At 36.3% G+C, this 19,154-nt stretch overlaps 2 protein-coding genes across 2 annotated transcripts; both read left to right on the top strand.

Moving 5' to 3' along the window:
- The first annotated feature begins 3,313 nt into the window (after positions 1-3,313).
- On the top strand, positions 3,314-5,633 carry LOC113338899 (phenylalanine N-monooxygenase-like). Its single transcript, XM_026584294.1, has 2 exons — positions 3,314-4,624; positions 4,812-5,633. The coding sequence occupies exons 1-2, from the start codon at positions 3,587-3,589 to the stop codon at positions 5,448-5,450; spliced, it is 1,677 nt and encodes a 558-aa protein (XP_026440079.1). The 5' UTR covers positions 3,314-3,586; the 3' UTR covers positions 5,451-5,633.
- Positions 5,634-14,689: 9,056 nt separating this feature from the next.
- On the top strand, positions 14,690-15,151 carry LOC113338596 (F-box/kelch-repeat protein At2g43445-like). The gene has a single exon (XM_026583980.1). It carries the CDS (start codon positions 14,690-14,692, stop codon positions 15,149-15,151), a length of 462 nt encoding a protein of 153 aa, XP_026439765.1.
- Positions 15,152-19,154: the final 4,003 nt, after the last annotated feature.

The raw sequence follows: 19,154 nt of genomic DNA, 5'->3' as shown, positions 1-19,154 counted from the left end.
GAATATTATTTATACTTCGCATGATAGTTAGCATACCATTGAATGTTTTTTTTTTGACTCGAAAAAGGGAAATTGATTATGTAAAAATTGCATACCATTGAATGTTAAAAATTGCATTTTCATACTTGCACGTTGAGGATGAAACTGAGAAGAGTTCCTACCTTGGAGCATGGCCAAATGCCATAGTTAGTCCCGTTAGGAGAGACTGGAGAATGCGAAACGATATGTGTAAGCGAATTCTTACAATTTATCAAACATATAAGCAAATGCGAATTTCTCCATTATGGTGTGAATAAGGGTATTTCTGTGAGAAGCTCCACACTGGGCTAACTAAGCAATTCTGAAGGGCCTCACGACGGGCCGTTTAAATGGGCCCAGGTCTTCTGTCGTCAGTTTTTCTAAGAAGTTTGAGGGAACAAGAAGTATATTTTTTTGTTGTTGTTGAAATTAGAAGTAATTGAATTAAAAAAAATCAGTTACGTAATTGAGTTCTATCCTCAACAAGTTGAGATCTGATCTCTAGAGGAGTAAAACTAGACCAAGAATGACTTAAACCATATAATCTAGCTAGTCTAGAGAGGATGTCTGATACTTATTTCTCTCTTTGGGAATATAATAGCATTTCCAAGAGGTAGTATAACTAATTTTTTTTTTGAATATCTTTGATCATATTAAGTAAACGCCATTCTATAGGAGAATTCTTAACCACTGCATCAACCACTGTTTTTGCGTTGAGCTCGAAATGCACCTTCTTAAGCTTTAGGGTACGTGCCCAAGTTACATCGTCCGACAGTCCCATGCATTCGGCCTGCTCTGGACTTCCAATATCTTTTAAGTGGATGCATTTAGCTGCTTGCTGAAAACCTGCACAATTACGAATAATCAGACCTATACCCCCTGAATTATTTGAGAAAGAGCCATCACAATTAATAGTCACAGTATTATAAGGAGGAGGAATCCAGTGTATGTTTCCAGCATATAGTTTTGAGGACAAAATTTAACTCTAAGCTAATATTTCTCAAAGACCATGTGGTATTTGACTTATTCTTCAAGTTAAAGAGATCACCATCTGGATAATATTTTGCCTGTAAAGATTTAGTCATCATCGAGTCTGAGTCTGAGCAAAGCTTTCAAGATGATTTTGCTAGTAAAGCTCTGTTAAAATTTCTAAATCTCTGAACCCGAGACCGCCTTCCTTTTTGTTTTTGAGTTATTTCCATGAAATAACATGGTTACCTTTGCATGAAGCCTTATTTCTCCAGAATTGCTGTTGAGAAGAATTCATCTTTTTGATAGTTGAATCAGGGAGTTTGAAGCTTGTCATGTGGTGAATGGGTATGGCAGTGAATACATTCCTTACCATTACTGACCTACCAGCTTCAGAGATATTGGTGCCGCTCCAATTACGACATTTCAAAATTTGAAATTTTCTTGGCTCGAAGAGTTTGAGAATGTAGACTTGGATCGGTAGAACTGAGTTCATTACTTGACTCATACAAAGATCCCCTGAAACATTTGAATCATATAGACGATTCATCGCAAAATACTGGTACATACTGTTGGAACAAGAAGTATATAAATTCAAGTTTAAATATTTTGACGGGCCATGCTTATTGCGCCAAAAACGACAACAGAACGAGATGGCCAAAGGGACAATTGGAAACGGATTCAGAAAATCTCCTCGAATTTCTAACCTAGACCACCTACACACCTTGGTACTTTGTCGATATGATTGCCGAAATCAAGTTCAGATTGGTCCAAATTCCACGTTGCATCATACAACATAACTACTGAAAAGGAAATCAACCAGCAAACGGATGATAATTCACTAGGAAATATATCAAAACAATCTAGGACCATAAAACACGCCAGTGTACATGTACTAATCCTATTGTGACGAGTGACTCTATGGAATTTCGACTTAATCTTAATAAACATCATGCTTAAAAAAAAAAAAAATGTAAATGGTACTAACATTTAAATGTACATGCAGAGAGATATATGCTCCTGTGGACACCGTACAGTTTCGTTATCATCTAGGGTACGACTTTGCCGCGTTTTTCCGATGTGCAAACTGTGGTGTCCCATTTTCTTTTTTTTATCATAGCTACTAGCTTAACTGGAAGAAAAAAAAGAAGTTCTTAACCATTCGTATAGTGGTGGGCGGTGGCCAATCCAAAAGGTTGAAGCCTGAAGGCGTAGATAATTTGAAGTTGACACTTAACCTAAGCAGCTAAATTATTAGAAAGTGTTGTAAACCTAGTACAATGGTGTCTAATGAGGAACCTCTCATTGTTTGAGACTTTCAGGGGTCGATGAAGGGCAATGAGAGAAACGTGAACATTTTGTATTTTTATTTTTTATTCTCTCCTCCAATTCAATTATATGATCATAAGAAAACAAACTGAAAATCGAATACTATGTTGTTGTTGCATATGTACCCGTATTATGAGTATGACTTGTAACAAATTATACTGTTCGTCTTCTTCTTATGTCTCCAACCTACAGTACCCCCTCCATCACCACATATGTAGCATACTTTGAGAATTCTGCGAAAGAAAAGTATAGTTGATGTATCATACATATAATTATGAGTTATCATGCTTTATCTCAACGGAAATCATTCTCAATCACAATTTTGATGACGGCATGTCGCATGTTGAGCCAAATCTTAGTGCTCTAATCCAATCATTAACGTAGAGCCTCATATTAGATTTCAAACCCGTCATAACACATGCGGAATCTTATCTTATTATCACGAAATAGATATCACACAATCAGGTCTACCATTTGTTAGTGGAATAGACAAATTTTTAGGTTTATTAGCTAAGCATCCCGTCCATAAGTGGTGGTACAGCGTGCATGAAATCAATTTTTTTTCACTAGTCCCAGTGGAATAGACCAATCTTTGGTTGTATTTCTCTATTGCTTGACCCACTTTCTTACCTTCTAACCGATTTCGGATCCTGAAGAAGGAATCTTCCCCAGTACAAACTCACCCGTGGTAGCAGCAGGGATAGGAAATAATTCTTGAATAATATATCTCCAAGGTGCATGTGGCTTCGCCATTACAAATTACAGCATATATAGCAAGCAGCCATTGACAATAAGTTTTCCTTTTTCTATAAAGTCAATCCATTGTCACCAATCACTTGAGAAAAACTAACCGAAGAAAAAAAGCCAAGTCTTTGAGGTCTATAATATAGACTGAGAATAATGTAAGAGGAATCACGCACTTCCCTAGACTTGAGTACGGAGACGTAAAACCCATATAGAACACTGGGTAGCGGGTCCTTCTCCATGTTCTATTGTTGTCCATAATTAAAACGTGAAGTTCCGATTTCATCATCGAAAACATTTGTGGTCACATTTATGTATATCAAAACGTCAAGTTGGAGAAAATTCAAATAACCCAAAACACATCTTAGACCTGCCATTAAACCAAGATATTTTAACTTAGGCGGCGTCATCATGAGATGATCTTAAACATTACTGCCTTTCAACAGATATGTGTATAAATGCGTGATCCGGTTACGCTGCTACTCTGCACTAAAACCCTCTCATTATCTGAAGAAATTAGGCAGGCATGGCCAATAAAACCTCTTTCTTAACCTTCTCTAATACTACCCTTTGGCTGGATTCTGCATCCACCCTATCGATAGTTGAACTCAATACCAGCTATTTGCTAACTATTCTTGCATCAATAGTTGTACTTCTTCTCATCAACTTTGGGGTGAATACCCTTAAAAAACAGCCATCTTTACCAGCATCATTTCCATTACCTCCAGGACCATCACCTTGGCCAATTTTGGGTAGTATACCAACTTTACTTCGAAATAAGCCAAGATACAAATGGATATTAGGTCTAATGAAAGAAATGAATACCGAAATCGCATGCATTCATCTTGGGAACGTTCATATAATTCCCGTGACTTCTCCAGAACTAGCTCGAGAATTCTTGCAGAAACAAGATGCGGTATTTGCATCAAGGCCAAGAACAATGGCCACTGAGCATTTAAGTCGTGGGTTCTTAACTACTAGTGTTACACCATGGGGAGACCAATGGAAGAAAATGAGAAGTGTAGTTACTTCGGAAATGGTCAGTCATGCTAGACTGGAATGGCTTCTCGGGAAGAGAAATGAGGAAGCTAACAATCTTGTGTTCTATTTACACAATATGTGCAGTACAAACTCGTTGAGTGGAGGCGAAGTGTTTAATTTAAGATTACTAACGAGGCAATTCAGTGGGAATGTAATAAGAAAAATGATTTTCAACAAAAGGTATTTCGGCAAAGGAAGAGAAGATGGAGGACCCGGTATTGAAGAGATAGAGCATGTTGATGCAGCTTTTGAAGTCCTAAAATATATTTATGCTTTTGGCATACAAGATTATTTGCCTTACTTGAGATGGTTAGATTTAGATGGCCATGAAAACATTATCAGGAAAGCCATGGGGGTTGTGAATAAGTATCATGATCCAATTATTGAAGAACGCATTCGACAATGGAGCAATGGAAGTACGAAGAACAAAGTTCCTGAAGATTTGCTAGATGTGCTTATTTCGCTCAAGGACAAACAAGGGAAGCCATTGTTATCAGCAGAAGAGATCAAAGCTCAAGCAGTGGTAAGATTGTTTATTTGTTTTACATGCATAGTTTTCTCCCATTTCTCCTTTTAATGATATCTGGGCGTGTGTGTTTTTTTTTACTGATTAAAAACTAAATATGAGTGTGTATATTCTCAGATAGTTTTTTTTTCTGTCATTTGTTGTTTTCCTGGCTTTGCCTTCATGTCCAACTATGCCATGACAGGAATTAATAATTGCGACCGTGGATAATCCAGCCAATACAGTTGAATGGGCCATGGCAGAGATGATAAATCAGCCGGATATCCTCATAAAAGCTACCGAGGAAATCGATATGGTGGTAGGAAAGAGCCGTTGGGTCCAAGAATCTGATTTTCCGAAACTCAATTATGTAAAAGCTTGTGTTAGGGAAGCACTTAGGCTCCATCCAGTCACGCCCTTTAATGTTCCGCACGTATCGAACTCAGATACAATAGTATCGGGCTATTTTATTCCGAAAGGAAGTCATGTACTATTAAGTCGAACAGGATTAGGCCGGAACCCTAGAATTTGGCATAAACCATTAAACTTTAACCCGGAGCGTCATTTAATGTCAAAGGATGATGGAGTAGCTAATGTGGATCTCACGGAGCGGGGACTACGATTCATATCATTTACCATTGGACGTAGAGGATGTGTTGGTGGTGCACTTGGGACAGCAATTACTATCATGTTGTTAGCTAGACTTATTCAAGGGTTCGAGTGGAGTGCTCCGCCAGGCGAGTCGATAAATCTCTCGGAGTCGGCTAATGATCTATTTTTGGCTAAGCCATTATTTGCTCATGCCAAACCAAGGCTTCCTTTACATATTTACCCGGCTGAGTAATCAAATTTCGTTGGGTAGTGACATTTACTTTAGAACTACGCTAAGAGTGGAAAACGTTTTCAAATAGCTTGTAGTACTAGTATGTATTTGTATTTCTCTTTGCTGCACTTATTATGTGCTCACCTTTTTGTATTTTTTTTCCCCTAATAGAATCTCAAAAGAAACAGCTTGTGGTAGTCTCAACCTTATTCAGCGCCGGTCCTGCATTTTCTGTGGCCTAATGCAAAAATTTTCTTTGTGGCCCCTTGTTAACAAAAATATACTATCTATAACAAAAATTGCGTTAACATTGTTAACTAGAAAAACATTCTTTGAGCTCTTAGCTTGTTATCCATAGATTAAGTACCAAAAGAGAATCAAGAACGTACAAAGTTACAATAGCACTAAGATCAATTTGAATTGAACAAAATGTTCAAAGGTATGCATAATGCATAGGTGGACTGTGGACATATGAGCACATGGAAACAAATGACAAGGTAATCCCTGATGCCAAATGATCGGACATATGAGTTCACTGCTTGTTTAGCTTTTCTCAGTGATTTTGTTGTGAATCGCAGACGTTGAGTTGAATTTCGAACCAGGGGTTCAATGCAATTCAGTTGGTGTCCTTATTGTAGTTAAATTACTTGAATCGCAGACGTTGGGTTTTTTTCCATTTCTAATTACAGTCTCAGGTTGTTGTGACTGTACTGGATTGTCTTTTGTTTTCCCATTAATATAACCTTTCTCTTCGGAAAAAAAGAAAAAGGAAAAAAAGGTATTCCCGCTGATGCTACATGATCACTGACACAGTGAGCCGGAAATTAAGTCAGAACTTAGTGGGGAGATGATAGAACTATCATCCATGAAATGAGTTGTCAGTACAAAAAACGAGTTTCTATTTCTCATCTTTTTCCTTTCTTTTCTCTGTGCGTATACTACTCAACCTTTGTGAGGCTGCATCCGAAGTCCAAATACAAGTTTTACGAATATTCTAAGATAGCTAATATCAAAACACAAACACTTACCTAAAAGCCACGACCAAAACTAAGGACTGAGGTTATACAAAAATTTCAAAACAGTTTAACGTCTCTGGTTCAACCATGCAAGAATGTTGTATAGATTTGCCCATATTGTTTAACTATGGAAGCCCTAAACTTCTCAATACAAAGAGAACGTAATGCAACCTACTACTTTTTAATAAGTTTACAAAATCTTATATACGGGACCCTAGTTAGTAAGTTCGCGAATGATTCGCGAATCATTCGCGAATTTTTCCGTATCACGAATTTTACCGTCTTATTCACGTACGTTTGCAACTCCGAACCCAAGTCGCGTATTATGTGGCATTCCCGGATTATTCGCGAATCGTTCACGAATTTTACGTATCCCGAATGATACGTCCGCTTAATTCGCCATAAATTCTTTAGCTTTTACTTTTCAAAGACTCCACTTTTTGGGCTTTACTGCCTCCCGAACATACACGACCGAATATTAGACGTGTTGTAATTTTTATGAAACAAAAACGACTGAAGAGATTTGAAGGTGAAGGTGAGAGAGATCTCAAACTCACTAACCAAGCATCTAAACCACTATACGACGTCCTTTTGGATGACTAATGTTGTATATATTATTAATATCATCATATTGAGTTTATTTTTTCCTTAAATAACTCACACATATGCATAAAAATTGGTCTATGACCTTATAAATACAAATTATTTGTTATATATAGATACCGAATTTTCAGAGCCGAACTCACATTTATAAATCGAATTATACACGTACGTATACCGTTTCGAATTAATGACGAATCACGTCCCGTTGACCGAATTTTGGACCGAATCTGGATTTTACAAAACCGTATAATACTCGTACGTTTGTCGTTCCGTACGTTTGCCGAATCCCGAATTGCTAACTAGGTACGGGACCAATACTAAAAAGAAAAAAAAATGTGGCCCCTCAAAATTGGTGGCTTCAAGCACGGCTTTGCTTGCTTTAAATGGAGGGCCGGCCCTGACCTTATTATCTCACAAATCTCACATATGGAATCTCTGTTACATCTGGAGTGCTCTTCTATCGTAGTAATCTAGGTTCGACAAACTCCGAATTGTTAAATTCAATTCCCTCCAACATCCCATGTACCCAATTCTTTCAGGTAGTTATCAATAATGGTGGAGCTTAAGTTTTTATGTGACACGAGATACCACAACAAGGAAGGAAAGAAGTAGGATTTAACTCAATTTATAGTTAAAATGTCATGAAATGTAAAACTCTAACCTCTCATATTATTTGTACTTCGGCATGAATTGTTCATTACATAGCCATCGAATGTAAAAATTGCATTTTCTTACTTACACTTGCTTGGCGTTCTAAACTGCGTATCTTCTACTTATTGTGCATGCACGTTGAGGATGGAGCTGACAAGAGTTCCTAAGCATGAGTATGACCAAAAGCCATAGCCCCGTTACCCCCACAGACAGGCCAGGCCCATTACTTCAGCTAAGATCAGATAAGAGGGTGCCAAGCAAGAAACAACACGAGAGCGAATTCTTACAAGTTCTCAAGCTATGCAAATGCGAATTCCTTCGTTACGGTGTGAATAAAGCACGACGACGGACTGATCCGGGGATCCCTCTGTGAAGGTTTTTTTGGAAAACGATTAATAAAAAATAATTTTTTAAAGTTTTAATAAAAATTATAATTTAGTGTTTTCTTTTGTGAATGAAACTTATTAGTCTCACATTGTGGAGTTTCCAATTTTTAGTAGTTTTAAGAAATTATATAAATTTTTTAGTCCCACATTTCTTCTTAAGTTGTATTTGTCAATTATATAAACAAATTCACTACTTTTGTAAAATCTATGGGAAAGGGGTTGGTCTATATTTAGAGGGACCCCTAAGGGAAAAACATTTTACATTGTTTTCTCAAGTGTTATAGATTTTCCTTTATGGTTTTTTCGGAGTTGCCAAGCTCTAGTTGAGCATCTACTACATGTGCTAGTAGTATGTGTAGTATGGTGTTTTATCCTGGAGATATCCGTCCTGTGAGGGCTATATCATCACTGTTGAGTGTAGCCGGGCGCTAATGTCTTAAGGACAACGTGTTGAACATGTGACTCACTCTGTTTTTCCAAAGTTTTTCCTTGTTGCTGTTGCGGAGATATGGGGAGCTCGTTTATTTCATCAAATCGATCACTTCCATTATAAATGAGCTAAGTATCAATAACTTTTGCTTGATTATTGCACCCAACAAACTTAAGACATTATTATTTGTAATAATAAAAAATGGTTGGTTGGTTTGTGAATCATGGATGTTAATTGTAGGGGTGTAAATTCGGGCAGGCCGGGCCGCCCGACCCAAAAACTAAGACAGGCCGGGCAGGCCAGGCTTAATATTTGTGAGCACGTAAACAAATTCAGGCCGGACAGGCCGGGTACAAGTAGATAATTTGCTACCCAAAGACCGCCCAAAGCCCGCTTTTTATAGGGCAGGCCAGATCGGGCCGGACAGACCACTATTTTGATTTTTTTTTTTAAGTTTAAATTTTCAAATGAACAGTATTAAATACAATATCCTTTCCTTTCCAACCTCACATATCGTAAGTAAAGTGATAGTATTATTTTAAATTTAAATTACACTGACAAATTTTTAATTTTATGCTATAATAAATAATTAATTAGAGTACAATAAACTTTCTAATAAGAAAATATATTACCATTAATGTTTTGAAAAGGTTAATTATAAGTAAAAACAATTATATATTTTATTTTTCTTGACACAAAATTGACAATTATAAAATTGTAACTTTTAAGTCTTTCTAAGAGGATATTAAATGATTAATAGCACATAGAAGCCTTTCAGGCCGGGCACCAGGCCGGGTATCAGGCCGGGCATCATAATTAATCGCAAAGCCCGAGACCGCCCAATAAATTAATTCAGGCCAGGCCGGGTAGCCCGCAACGGGCCATAACAGGCTTTGGGCAATTTCAGGTACAGGCGGGCTTGGGCGGGTACGGGCAGGCTGAGTTTTTTCGGGTAATATTTACACCCCTAGTTAATTGTGGAGTGAAAAACAAAAACGAATTTTTGGTCAGATGTAGAGTTTCAAGTTTATCTCTTAACCTAGAAGGAATTTCGATAAAATATTTTGACAAAACGTAGTAGACATCCTGATAGTTGTCCACGTAAAATTTCAGAATTTTTGGATTTGTAAAAGTATTTTTTTGATATTTTACAAAACAGAGAAACGTTCCTGAAAAATCCTGACGGGCAGAATTTTGTTGTTAACTAAAGTAGTTTTTATGGGGTAACCATGAGTTTTTTGATATGGTGGTTCAAACGAAGTTTATAAATCTAGATATTATCTTCAAAACTCATATTTTATCTGAACTAAGGTTTGTGAGATGTGGTGTAGGTGATTGGGAAATTACCGTGTCCGTGGTCAGAGTATAAACGAAGTTTGTGACATGAAATTGAAAAGGAACATGGCTACGAGGCGCATGTGGGTGAACACAAGTCTTTCAAAGCTGAAAAAGGCGAGAACATCAAACAAAACTCTAAGCATAGTCTTCATAAGAAAGGTATGTTTCGTAAAACTGAATCCGGCATTACTTTAATTAAGGGTGATTGTTATGTTTGTAAAATTCCTGGCCATACGACAGTAAAGTGTAGACAACATAAAACCTTAATAAGTAGAAAGTTAATGCTAATTTAGTTGAAACAAATTAGAACGAGTTCATTGACATGATGTCAGAAGTTATAGGAAAATCTGATGAAGTGAACATTGTTGATTCTTGTTCTTTTTTTTGTGTGTGTCTTTGAATGTTTTGCATGGTAGACTTGGAACCGTAAAATTATAAGTCAATGCATAAACTGCCTAGCATAAGCTACGTACCCAAATTTAGTTTGGATCTTGAACACAAAAGTGAAATGAATATGCTATAAAATCTTTTAGCACAAATGTTCAGATTAATTATAAGCCCTTAGAATTAATTCAGTTAGGCCTAGTTGACACGAGTTCAACCCAAAACCACTATGATAAAAGATGGTTTATAACTTTCGTGGATGATTGTAGAGGTACTATCTTGTATACTTTCTTAGGGATAAGGATGATGCCTTAGAAGCCTTAAGATGTATAAACTTGAAGTTCAAAACCAATTAGAATCCTTGAACATAACAATTGTATCCTTAAGAAGATGATAATTTCCATGTTCATTAGTTCAGGATAACCTGCGGCCTTGTGAGGGGAGGCAGTCCTCTTAACTAGTATATCCTGAATATAGTACCCTTAAGAATCAGATGAAACTCCATATGATTTATGGAAAGGTAGATGACCTTCTTATGAATGCATCAAAGTGTGGGGGTGTTTAACTAAGATTGTGATTCCTCTTCCTAAAAGAACTAGATAGAAACCAAAAATGTTGATTGTGTCTTCATATAGGGTATGCTGAGTATACTTCTATATATATATTTTTGGTTATGTGTTCCGATTTTTCATACTTTGGTGTGATTTTTATGACTTTGTTGTGAATACTATTACATAATCTAGGGATGTTGAGTTCTTTGAACATGTTTATTCTTAAACCTGTACCTCATTAGAGATGTGTTGTTGATCCCCTAGATTTATTTTCAAATAGTCAGAACTTATATTAAAGGAAGATAAAGTTAAGGTTGAGCCTAAGAGAAGTAAAGCAATTAGACTTGAGACTTCTTATGAAGCTGACTTCATGACATGCGTAGCTTAGTCTAAGACCTGGACTTGTAAAGAAGCCTTGATATCTACTGAAACCCATTCTGGTAAGAAGCTTCATTTAGTGAAATGGACTCAGTCCGTCGGAACCTGACATGGGAGGTTTCTAATTTACCTCCAAAGAGTAAGACCATGAGATGTAAATGAGTCTTTAAGAGAAAACATTAGGTATATGAAACTGTGCAAAAATATTAGGCTAAGTTGGTAGCTAAAGGCTATAAACTAAAAGAAGGTGTATATTTCCTTGATTCTTATTCACATGTGACGAGATTTACTTCCGTTGAGATGCTAATTGTTATTGCTATCATAAACAAATTAGAGATACGTCATATGGATGTTAAGACAACTTTTCTAAAATCGTGAATTAGATAAAGAAATTTACATAGACCAACCTGAGGACTTTCTAGTGAAAGTTTATGATGACAAAGTTTGTAAGTTGAATTTTTTTTTGTATGGTTTATAAAATAAGCACGTAAACAGTGACATGGAAAATTTGATCATGTGATAATGTGTAGTGGATTTAAGTTAATTAATATGACAAGTATATTTACAAGTAACTTGTTAAGGATGCCTGTGATTAATGATATGCTTATACTTGATACAAACATAGATGTGATTAATTCCAGTAAAAACATGCGCTGAATGAGAATGTTGACTTGGAAGACTTAGGCCATGTTGATGTAATCTTAGGGATGAGGATTAGAAAATAATCTACCATATGTAGTCTTAGTCATTCACATTTATGTTGAATTTGTACTTAAGAGATACAATCAGTGTGATTGTAAGCCTGCTTGTACTCTGTACGATTATTCTTGTAGACTCAAGAAAAAAGGGTAATGGAGTATCTTAACTTGAATACTCAAGAGTTATAGGATTTCTGATGAATTTAATGAACTGTAAGAGTCCAGACATTTCCTACATTGTGAGTAAGTTAAGTAGATATCATAATAGTCCAGAGCAATAGCATTCAGATGCACTGAGTAGAGTATTACGGTACCTAAAATACTCTATTACCTTTTATTTGATTTATGAAAGGTATCTTGTTGTCCTTGAGGGACTTTGTGATGTAAACTGGATAGTTGACTCAGAGGAGTCTAAGTCTACGAGTGGATATGTTTCAATCTAACATGAGGGTTTGTTTTTGGAATATTTACAAACAAACATATATTGCTCAATTCATTATGGAATCTGAGAGTATTGAGTTAGATAAAGCACGAGAGGGGGCTGAGTGCCTAAGATGCTTTTTAGAAGACATTCCTCTCTGGCATAGGCCTGTGCCAGCTATATCTATATATTGTGTTAGACAAGCTAAAATAGCTAAAGCTGAAAATAACTAATATCAATCGGCGTTATTTTCATTGATTGGATAAAGTCCAAGGAGAATATCGCGCAACCTTTGACGAAAGGTTTATCCCAAGAGATAGTTAGAAATGCATCGAGGGGGAAGGGACTTAAGCTCATAAATTAAACTTGCCATGAAGGATACTCAACCTTGCTGACTGGAGATCCCAAGATCAAGGTTTCGAATGAGACAACTAATTTGTGGTGGGTAAAGGTAAACACTATCAGAGAATTTTATTCTCTGTCCCTTCCCTATGGTGTAGACGTGATAGTGTGACTGCATGTGAAGGATGACTTTTAAGAAGTCTTAATGAGTTCTATAGTTTCAATTTAAGATTGAAGTGGGGTGTAGCAGTAACACTCTTTATGGAAACTCACCTATCTTAATGAGGAAGTGAGGCCGCTTCCTATGAGAATATGAGCTTTGATTCTCTAGAGAATTCTGAGAAACGGGATATGTTTAGGGCCAAATTGGACAAAACGGCACGAGTTTGGCAGCAACCTTGGAGATATCACCCGTGGTTGTTATCGCAAATTACATCAAATGCTAGCAGTTCAAGACATAGTTCACTGTCTCTAGCAAGTAATTCCGGTAATATCTCACTAAGCAAAGGTTCAAGACCTCATGGACACCTCTGCCTAAAATGGTATTTCCTGCGCTTTTTATATGATTTTCGTTTTGATGGTTTTGGTATTACTGGAACTTAGGACCTAAAGGTCACTAAGGGTTCACTAGTTCATGCTTTTTCACTTTGGTGAAAGATACCTATAATCTCACCATGTGAGAACTAAAGATGACAGCTCTCAATAATATTATGATTTGTGAAATCCATAGTATGACCCTGGGGTCAACACACTTTTGTGTGAGGGAGACGACGTAGAAATGACTAGTATGATTTCAACACTTGCACGATCAATCTGTTTGGATCGTGAGATTGGGATGTTGATTCACCAAGATCTATCCGTGTTTTCATGTTTTATTGAGTTTTCATTCATGTGGGGAATTGTTGGAAAACGATTAATAAAAAATAATTTTTTAAAGTTTTAATAAAAATTATAATTTATTGTTTTCTTTTGTGAATGAAACTTATTAGTCCCACATTGTGGAATTTCCAATTTTTAGTAGTTTAAGAAACTATATAAACCTTTTAGTCCCACATCGGGGAGTTTTTCTTCTTAAGTTATATTTGTCAATTATATAAACAAACTCACTACTTTTATAAAATCTATAGGAAAGGGGTTGCTCTATATTTAGAGGGACCACATATGCTAGTAGTAGGTATAGTAGGGTGTTTTATCCTGGAGATATCCGTCATGTGAGAGCTATAGCATCACTCTTGAATGGTAGTCGGGCGCTAATGTCTTAAGGGCAACGTGTTGAACACGTGACTCATTCTGTTTTTCCAAAGTTTTACCTTGTTGCTGTTGCGAAGATATGGCGAGCTCGTCCGTTTCATCAAATCGATCACTTCCATTATAAATGAGCTAAGTATCAATAATTTTTGCTTATTTGATTTTTCCTTGTTTTTTGATTATTGCATCCAACAGGTTTAACAGGGAATATTAGATGACTCCAAGACCAAGACCTAGCCTTTCATCTTTTCCTCAGTCCACGAGTAGGCTTGTTATTTGATCCTACGAAGAATAATTATTACAAAAAATTTCAATGTCTTCTTTCTTCTTCTTTTTTTCCGCTAGGGTATTTCTGCCAAAAGCTCCAAATACCGGGCCAACTACGCAATTGTAAAGCGCCTCACAGCGGTCCGTTTAAATGTGCCAGGTCTTTTGTTATCAATTTTCTAAGAAGTTTTAGGGTACAAGAAGTATATAGATTCAAGCAACGCAAAAGTCTAGAAAGGGAAAAAGTTTAATCATCTACTACAGCAGCACGGAGAATCTTCATAGTGACATCTTAGAAAACATACTTTCTCGATTACATATAGAGGTAGCTTTAGATGCCAAACGCGTATGCACAACTTGGAGATCAATCCTTAGTTAGAAAACTGAAAAGACGGGTTTTCTTTTTGCTCGTGGTCGTGGTTATCAACTAGAACTTTTCTATGAAGATGATCATGATCATTCAAAGATGAACTATTACCACTCTTGCAACACACTGATTAAGATAGAACATGGCATGTTTATAAAGAAAACCGTCGTGAAAATTATCATGGTCGGTTTTTACAATGGTTTGGTTTGTTTTGTCAAAATTAAATATGGCCCCGATCCTTTATTTTTAATCTGCAACACCTTAACAGGAAAATCTGTTCGTCTTCCGGAATATACTTGTTCTGAATTGCCTCGGCATATACCAAGCACAAGTCCAAATCCTTATGGCCATTTCACAAGTGGGTTTGGTTATTGTCCTTCAACTAATCATTACAAACTTGTTGCAATATATTACTATGATGGGGAAAATAAAGGACATGTTCAAGTATATACTGTTGGTGGTGAGTGGAGATACATTAGATTTATGGGCCGTTACTACAGTTACAGTTTAGCAGGTTCTTCACCAGGCATCTACGCGAATGGAACAATTTATTGGCCGCAAGAAAAACTGAATTGTGAGATTATGGCCTTTGATTTGGAGCGTGAGGAGTTCCATTACATCACATTGCCAGGTTTTATGTAATTTAAACAGAGATTTTACGGTACTTACTGGTCTTCACTCAAGTTCCACGGAGGGAATAACAATTTGTATTTGGTTCGTACAGGTTTTCCCATTAACATATGGGTATGCAAGAGAAAGATAAGGAACACTGGAGCTACCAGTCAGGCCATGAAAGATTTCATGTGCAAAAGGTCGTCAAGTCCAACTAAATATTTAAGTATAAAACTGGACGAGCCGCCGATATGGACTAAGGAGTTTAGTATCCTACCGGACAATCCAAATATTTTTTGTAATACATTTGTAATCACACGGAGCAACGAAGTTTGAATGTGGTACAACGCACCTAAGGGCAAGAGATTCTATTGTTATGACCCCAAAACTACCTTCAATGAACTTTGGGATGGTGTTGTTGAGTATATTGTGTTGGGGAGACTTACAAAATCCGAGCCGTTATGCACAATATGAAACCTACACAAGTAATGAAACACAAATGCGGAAATAACACAACTATGCAATATATAGAAGTAATCACACAACACCGGCAATTAAGTGGAAAAACCCCTCCAAGGTGAAGGGTAAAAAACCACGTGCAAATCTTCTACTATGGCAATAATGGGCTACGCAGAATTCTCCCAAATTTGGGGATAACAACAACTTCAAGGTGCATATAAAACTTGGATACCAATTTTCCTAAATTACACTCACCCCTAAGGATGGATCAACAATTCATTTATCAATTGATAAGATTCACAAACAATAGCAAGTGATTGAGATACTTACTACTAGAGTTTGAACAAACTCCAGATTTTCCCCCTTTGAAGAGATGTGGAAATTGATAGCTCAATTTTCACCACAACAACCAAACGGATCCTTAGCAAAGAACCCTTCTTCTTCCTCTTCAAGATTAACTTCAAATCTCACCAAAACTCTCTAATGGTGGCTGCTCCATTTTCTCACTCTCACTGCCTCTCTTTCTTTCTCTTTTCACGACCAAGAGAATATGAACTCGTCTCCTGATGCCTTTTGGTTCTTTTAACCCAACAAGGCATGTGCTGCTTAGCTCCCCCATTGGATAAGGGGACACCTAGACTATTGAGCCATAAGGCAGTGACCAGGCCCAACATATTGATCAAGTAATTCCTCACTCGCAGAGCATTGTTTCTCTGAAAGATTTGGGAGAAACGAATGTTACTTCTTTGAAAGAAATTAATAATGGTATAATAATTAGGGCTATCAATGGATACCCAATTACCCGGAACCGGATCGGACCCGTACATAACAAGTCCGGTTCCGGATAACCCATTAGTAGATTTAGGACCCGACAGGTAGACCCGTTTAAGAACCGATTAATATCGGATATACCCGGCCGGTACCCACGGGTATCGGGTACCCGACTAATTTTTTCCCTAACTGTATGACCTATAATATATCATTATCTCTCGCCTCACAAACTTCCTCTTTTTTTTTTCTCTTCTCGGCTTAGTTTCTCAACTTTTTTTTCTCTTCTCGGCTTAAACATAACAGGAGATGTTGTTGCTTATAGCATATACCATATTAATTAAATAATTAATAGATCCTCTTCAAGACTTCAACTGTGGAATGTGGATGTTATTATCTCCACTACTGATTAGAGTAGTACTGCTGTTGTTATTTGAGAAAGCCAAATTTGGGGATACCAGATATTGCTTCTGTAGTTTCTGTCCGATCTAACGGACTAACCAGTCCTTTTGTTAATTACTTTTGTGTCTAAGCTTTACTTCCATCTTTTCTCTTTAACTTTGGTTTTAATTGTAGATGGTGATACTGATGGATGATCAAGACTGTACAGGACTTGTTGTAGTTTAACGGTTATGATTACTTTGTGTGGATGTATATATAATTTTCTTCTTGCACGTTACGTAGGTTTTAAAATGTAGACTCAACTTGTTTCCAAAATTGTATCAAAAAGAAATTCCGATTTTGAAGTCTAAAATCTTGGTTTTAAAATAGTGAAAAATACTAGAACCCCTACTATATGGGTTCAATATACAAAAACATCCTTAAATGGATCATTCCCTATCAATTTCATACTTTCACTTTTTAATATTTCTAGGCCCAAAATTTTAGATTTCAGGGCTTGGTAATAAAGTTTAGGGTTTGGGAGAAATTTGTAATACCAAAAATGCCCTTTACTATATATACCTAATGAAATAAGCTATAGGTTTCATTTCCAGATTCATTTTCATTTTCACTTTCTCTCACTTCTCTCTCGTCTCTGCTCTGAAATTTTTTAGGGTTTTTAGATCGTTAACGTCGCTGTTTTACGGAGAAGAAGAAAACGATTTTAGTTTCATCGATCTCACCTGTCGATGTTTATGATTCTCTATTGATGTTGTTTAATTGATTTAACAGCTCAATCAACTCGATTGAACTTAATAGATATGATCTACATCAATTTAATCTGGATTTTTAGTTGATTAGAAGATATCCCAGGTATTGATTTAATTAGTTTTTGTTTCAAGAAGCAAAAACTAATTAAATTATCTGCGTGTTTGTTATTAGAAGAAGTAGATCTGTTTGAAGCGGTGATAAATCTGAATTTTACTCTTTGCGTTTTGGAATTTTGATGTAAGTTTTTGAGTTGATCCTGGTTTTGATGTGGTTTTTTTGAAGCGATTTTATCAAGATCTCATTATTTTTGTCTGAATTCGTGAATGATTTGCCGATATATGCAATTTTAATGTAAAGTCCTTATAATTTTGATGATACAGAATAGATCTATGTTTTTTAATCATTTTCAATTTGTTTTAAATCGTATAAATCCATACAGATCTTCACTTTCTACACATGCAGTGGATTGATGATTCATACCAAAAGTTAAAACTCACTTTTTTGGTTTTGAATCCTGAGTTGTAGGGAATGTCGTGGTATTATCAAAATTTTAATTGATTTTTTCCTTTCTGTATAGAGTTTAACTAGTGTTTAAAGGATTATAAAAAGCTAAAATCGACAAAATTTGTGAAGCAGCTGAGAAAATAGATGTAAGTATTCAAATCATCTACCTAAACTACTTTGAGTCATGGATATGTTGATTTGTGAATTTTCCATTCATTTTGCTCGTATTGTTCAATATTTTATTTTTGTTAATTAGCTTAACTACTTTATGAGGAGCCTTTCTTATTTGTCTGGCTAACTGTTTGAGAATTGACTCAGATAGTCATGAAGTGAGTACCCGTAATATTTCCTGTCTTTTCCTTTCATTTTTATGTTGTATTAGTGATGTACTTTTTTTTTACTTAATATTGGTGGTTATGGCTTGGACATCACGTGTTGTTGTCACCAAAATTCCAAAATGTAATAATGTGGACGTAACCTAATCTTATTTCTTTTATCAGGTGTACTCTGAGACTGTCAGCAATCAAGCACTATCTAATGAACATGGACTAACTAAGGAGCCTTACAGATTCAAGGTTGGATACGATAAGCTTGTCATTGCTGCAGGAGTCGAATTTTTGACATTTAACATAAATGGAAAGGGCACGCATTCTTCTCCTCCATGAAGTGAATAACGCGCAAGAAATTAGGAAGAGGCTTCTTCTTAATGATGAAGGTTGACAATCCAGGTCAGTAATATCTTTGATTTCTATGTTTCTGTCCGGTTGTTTTATGACTTTATTAGTCACCGTAAAACTGCTTTTCAACTATCATTTGATTTGAAACTTGATCTGCACTAATTGTTACTGGTGGTATCTATTAGAGTAGTAGAGTCGGATACTAATAAACCTCATAAGAATTCATATTTTTGCTCACATTAATAGGTTATTAATAAAGATGAAGTGGAAAGAAAAATAGAGCATAAGAAAGTCAAGAAGTTGCAGGGGGCAATGCCAAGTCACTTATCATCTCTGCTTCTGTTGATGAAGGCGTTAGTGCTGACATTGGCCATGATACTCGAACATCGGACACCCACCAGATTACAAATGCATCAACGGATGTTTTAGAGCGTGCCGATGTTCATGGAGTTGCTTCAGCAGGAAATGTAAAC

This window comes from Papaver somniferum, unplaced genomic scaffold (assembly GCF_003573695.1).
Source record: "Papaver somniferum cultivar HN1 unplaced genomic scaffold, ASM357369v1 unplaced-scaffold_19, whole genome shotgun sequence".
Lineage (NCBI taxonomy): Eukaryota > Viridiplantae > Streptophyta > Magnoliopsida > Ranunculales > Papaveraceae > Papaver > Papaver somniferum.
Note: the sequence above shows the minus strand (reverse complement) of the source record. Positions and strands in the feature narration are given on the sequence as shown.

Bases quoted from the DNA above. Each gene is read 5' to 3' on its own strand.
- LOC113338899 (XM_026584294.1), top strand. From the start codon at position 3,587: ATGGCCAATAAAACCTCTTTCTTAACCTTCTCTAATACTACCCTTTGG. The intron at 4,625-4,811 runs GTAAGATTGTTT...ATGCCATGACAG, and splicing joins AGATCAAAGCTCAAGCAGTG to GAATTAATAATTGCGACCGT.
- LOC113338596 (XM_026583980.1), top strand. From the start codon at position 14,690: ATGGTCGGTTTTTACAATGGTTTGGTTTGTTTTGTCAAAATTAAATAT.